Source organism: Mastomys coucha, unplaced genomic scaffold (genome assembly GCF_008632895.1).
Source record: "Mastomys coucha isolate ucsf_1 unplaced genomic scaffold, UCSF_Mcou_1 pScaffold14, whole genome shotgun sequence".
Lineage (NCBI taxonomy): Eukaryota > Metazoa > Chordata > Mammalia > Rodentia > Muridae > Mastomys > Mastomys coucha.
The window spans coordinates 18,416,271-18,421,741 of record NW_022196896.1 but is presented as its reverse complement, the minus strand read 5'-3'; the positions used below and the strand labels follow the sequence as shown (position 1 = coordinate 18,421,741).

The window sequence follows — 5,471 nt, the reverse complement described above, 5'->3', positions numbered from 1 at the left end:
AAAAAAAAAAAAAAAACTTATGGCTTACTGAAAAAAAATTTATAAAATATTATAACAATAAAATTGAGTATTATAAAAAAAAATAATTTCCCTTGGTGTCACATTTATATAAAATAAGATCTGCCATATTTTGCATATAACAGGTCTATAGAAATGTTTAGTTCACTTGAGTTCTAGCTGCTTTTCAAGAGAATCAATGCCAGTCATACAAGTGAACTTTCCATATGTCCCTCAGAACTGCTATTGATTTTTTTTTCAGTATACCCATATGAGACTGTGAATATTCTGGTATGCATAAGCCTCTATGTACTTTACAAGCATATTAAAGTTACAATTTTATACAGATTAACATACTATATGTGTGTGTATAGATGTATATCTATGTGTTGGTACCCATAATATGTTATTCACATAAAACATGCAATTTAAAACTAAAATCCCCAAACAAAAATTAACTACATCTTTGAAGTATCTGCTTAAGTTTATAATATTTCTTTATAATGTAAAAGTCTTCAATGTAAGGCTATATACAAACACAGCTTTGGTAAGGTAGTTCTTAATAGATTTGGCAGCCGAAGCAGTCATACTATAAAATGTTACCACAGTAAAAGTGGACACATTTATGTGTCTACTTGTGGATGAATCAATATAAATATTTTCTTTTAAGCCTCTTATCATGTTCTTTCCTAAATAATATGCCACATTACAATCCCTTTAGTGAGGAAGAAATAAGGTATTGGAGCATCAGCAATAAATATTAGCATTTAGTTCCCATAACTAATGATATTTACTTTACTATAAACATTTTTCTTACTTCTGTCAGATGCTCAAAAGTTGGTTTTGCGGTTTGAATCATAAGTTCTTTGGTCACAGGATCCAGTGCTACAGGAAAATGTGAGAAATAATAACATTATCAAAAATAATGAAAAAGCCAAATTCATTCATTCTTCATTATGTCAAAATAAATGACAAAATTGGATTTTCTTTAATAATAAAACTGATTTATTTACTCATCCCAAATCACATGCACAGAAAACCACATCATCTCACAGAATTAGAGCGTAATTGATTCAGTCTAGTTGTCACAGTGTGTACAAGCATAATCAAGATTAGTATTCCTGACATACTCTTAGAAGAATCATTTCCATGACAATATGAAAATTATTTTTGTTTTATTATTTTAAAGGCACTTATGTTCCTAAGATATAGGGAGGTGATCCAAACTAAGAGAAGACATACAATTTATCTTTCAAATGTGTGGCTTTATGAAAGTAAAACAAAGTTATTTATAATTATACTACAAATAGTGTAGAATATGTTGCTGATGAAATTTAAAAGGAAGTGTGATTGTTGACATTTGGCAACATAAAGATTCTAAAACATAGAAGAAGTTCAGGATGGCTAACTTCCCTCTGTGGTTCAGACATAGGACATTTTGAAGGTATCAAAAAATAAATGTATTCTGAGTCACTGATTGGCTAGAAGTTACTTCGGTGTAACCTGATGAGCTGATAGTCAATATTTTATGGAAAGGGGAGGTCTGTTCTGAATATAGCAAAGACTAAAGGCTTCAGAAATATGCAATGGAAGTAAGATAATGCCAAAAGTGCATGGAAAAGAAGATAGGCAACAGTTAATGTAGGTAACATGACTACCCACAGGGGCCAAGGCTAGACAGCTTTTATGACTTTAATGTAAGCTGTCATAGTGTGAGTTGTTGGGCACCTTAGGATAGAGAGTAAGACATTGTCTCAAAAGAAAACAAACAAGGAAGTATGAAGGCATGGTAAGAAGAACATACTTGTAAGTTATGTATGTGGGGGGTGCGGGGAGCAAGTAGAAAGGGAATTAAAACAAAGACAGCTTCACCAAGTAAAATCCAAGGTAAGCCAAGTCCAAAACAGAAGCCAGGCAAGGAATGGGCAGTCCTCCATCTAAAGCCTCAAAGTAGCTATAGTGCACCTATAGCTACACTAAAGAGGGAACACATTATTATCTGCAGAGGGGTGGCAGGGCTCCTCAAAGAGGGAAAACTTATTTTAGGTTTCCCATTTAGTGGGTTTGTTGTTGTTGTTATTGTTGTTGCTTAACTTTTATTTATTCTTCTCTCATAAAATACATCACAAACACAGCTTTCCTTCCCCCCAGTCTCAGGTAATATACCTCTTCCTCCCTCCAATAAAAATGAAGTAGGTTTCTTTGGGATGTCAGATGCACTCACACAAGATACAATAAAACCAGGCACAAACCTTCACATTAAGTCTGGGTACAGTATGTTTATGGAATCCCTGAGTATCCAAACAAGTGGTTCTCTGATTCTTATAACTTCTCTTTGATTCTTTACCTTCTGTTTGTTTGTCTTTTTCCAGCTCTGATGTATTAGTTTTGTTGTATCTTATAGCTTATTTTATTTATTATTGTATCTTAGGGCATGTTTGTTCTCTAATGAGTGTCAAGAAGGAAGTAGATCTAGGCAGGAGGAGAAATCAGAAGAAATGGGAAGAATAGAGGAAGTAAAACCATAATCAGGATGCATTCCATGAGAAAAAAATCTATTTTCAAAAAAATAAAATAAAGGAAATAATAATTTTTAAATTACTGAATAAACATTTAAAAATAACTGAACTACCATAATGTTAGAGAAGGGCCTCATTAACCTCAGTTAAGCATGCTATTGCCCCAAGATCAGGAAAAGGATGGGGAAGTAGCTACAAATTGCAAGAGGGATAAATGCTGACAAGTCAAAGGATGGTAAGAACCGAAGGGGTAGCTCAATCACGTATTGCAAAGATAAAGCCATCCACCATTATTAACCAGTAGTAAAGAAAAAAAAAAACACAAACCCTGAAGTTTAATAATTTTTTTCTTTAATTTTAGGTTTTTTATTTAGACCCTTCTAATGTTCATGCTTTCTTTTCATTTAACTGCATTTTCACTTCTCCTGCTTACCCTGCACCCATTTCTCTATCTAGTTTATACATTATTTCCACAATTGCCTGACAGAGTTTTTGTAAATGTAACTTTTATTCCCTAGGTATAATTGTTTTCCTGGAGGTTTACTACTTAATAAGTTCACCCTTTATAGTTATTTCTAAGCTCTTACTGGCTGGTTTAACTCAGGTATTGTGGCTCAAACTCTTGTTGATGCTGACAAATTCAAACTGGCTTCTCTTGGCTAGAGACTAAATTGCTTTGTTTGGTTTCAAACTAACTCTGGCAATCTGTACGAAGCTTCTGGCTTATTCTCATTCTCTGGCTCATTCTGTGTTCACCTGCAACCTGTCTTTGTAAAAATGCCTGTTATCTAGCCCTCTCTGCTCTTTAAGTAGCCTCTTTTTACTGTCTATTCTCCTGAGAGTTGGGTGTATCCTATCTCTAACTCATTTTGTCAAATGTTCCTCTGATTCATAACTCTGCTCCTCAATTTGACATCATTGTTTTGGATTGAAAATATATACAAAAGGTCTGTCTGCATTCCAGGAGAATCGTATCTTTGGATATGATCCCTTAACAGAGTGGTCATGTTGCTGGATTAAAATTCCTCTACAAGTTTTTTTTTTTATTAGATATTTTATTTATTTACATTTCTAATGTTATTCACTTTCCCAGTTTCACATGTGGAAACTCCCTATCCCATCTTCACTCTCCCTGCTTCTATGAGGGTGCTCACACACACCTACCCATTCATTCTCACCTCCACACCCTGGCATTCCCCTATACTGAGGCATCAAGCCTTCACAGGACCAAGAACCTCTTCTCCCACTGGTGTCTGACAAGGCCATCCTCTGCTACATATGTGGCTGGAACCATGGGTCCCTCCCTGTGTACTCTTTGGTTGGTGGTTTAGTCACTGGGAGCTCAGGGGTCTGGTTGGTTGATATTGTTCCTATGGGTTGCAAATCCCTTCAGCTCCTTCAGTCCTTTCTTCAACTCCTCCATTAGGGATGCCATGACATGATCTCACTATATAACATTGGCTAGCTTGGGAATCAATACATAGATTAGGCTGAACTCACTGGATTCTGCCTGCATCTGCAGTAAATAGAGGCATACAATACCATGCTTATTATCTGTAGAATTTTAACTCTAATCAAATATTGTTAGACTTTTTTTTCATTTGCCTTTTTATCATCATTATTGATAGAGTGGCCTCTAGTCAAATTTAAGTGTATTTCTATATCTGGTATGACTTTTTACTGTTGCTGTTACAGCAAACATCACCTCTAGGAATGGGACTGAAGACTGAGTAAATAGTTGTTTATCTAATGAGAAGATCCACACTCAAAATAAAGAGACAGCCAAACTAGTAGATGAACAAACTTCTAAACAGAAAACCAAGACACATAAAAATTAAAGCAGTGTAACTTCACCAAAAACTCATGACTCCAAAATTATTGAACAAATATCTTCTCAGAGATCAAATGCCCAGGAGATATAAAAAGTTTACTGGTAAAATAATCAATAACCTCTAAAGAGATCTAGGAAACAAAGTCAAAATCATGGACAGAGAAATCTTCAGCAAGAGTAGGAAAAAAAGGCTCTCTCACCAGCTTGCCTTGTGGGACTGAGCAACTGCTAGATCCTTGGACTTCCATTCATAGCTGCTGCTGACCTTTGTTGGGAGTTGGACTACAGGATAGGACATGAGTTCAATTCCCAGCATTGATGTGGTTTCCCATTACCACACGTAACTCCAGTTCCAGAAGATCATATACCTTCTTTTGACATCCTTGTGTATCAGGGATAATTTATAAGTTGTATAGAAAAAGAAAACTTTGGCCTCACAAGTGGCAGAGCAACCAAGACAGGATCCTCTCAACCTCCATTCACACCTATGAGGGACGACAGATCCACAGCCCTCTCTGCTCCTTTCCCACAAGTGGAGATCCTGTCCACAGGGTGTTCTCTGACCACAGGACTCAGGACAGACAACTGATCCACAGCCATCTGTGCCCAGGTTTTACCATAGGAGAGCTGATCTCCCAGAAGTGCTGACACAGGCTTAAAGACCCACAGGAAGAACAAGACTAGACAGAGACAGTAAGAACATCTAACACCAGAGATCAACAGATGGTGAAAGGCAAACACATGAATCTTACCAACAGAAACCAAGACAACTTGGCTTCATCAGAACCTAGTACTCCCATGACAGCAAATCCTGGATATCCCAAAACACCAGAAAAGCAAGATTTGAATCTAAAATCATATCTCAGGATGGTGCTAGAGGAATTTAAGAAGAACATGAATAACTCCCTTAAAGAAATACAGGAGAATTCAGGTAAAGAGGTAAAAGCCCTAAAAGAGGAAACAAGACAATCCCTTAAGGAATTACAGGGAAGCACAAACAAACAGGTGAAGGAATTGAGAAAAACATCCAGGACCTAAAAACAGAAGTAGAAACCATTAAGAAATCACAAAGAGAGACAACTCTGGAGTTAGAAATCTTAGGAAAGAAGCCAGGAAACATAGAT

General features: G+C 36.1%; 1 protein-coding gene across 1 annotated transcript in view; it reads right to left on the bottom strand.

Annotated features, from left to right (window-relative positions):
- The window catches only part of Cnbd1 (cyclic nucleotide binding domain containing 1), a 367,377-nt gene that overhangs the window by 36,567 nt on the left and 325,339 nt on the right, over positions 1-5,471 (bottom strand). The window contains exon 11 of the mRNA XM_031366537.1: positions 815-882. Within this exon, the coding sequence (XP_031222397.1) occupies positions 815-882 (68 nt within the window). The remainder of the gene's footprint in view (positions 1-814; positions 883-5,471) is intronic.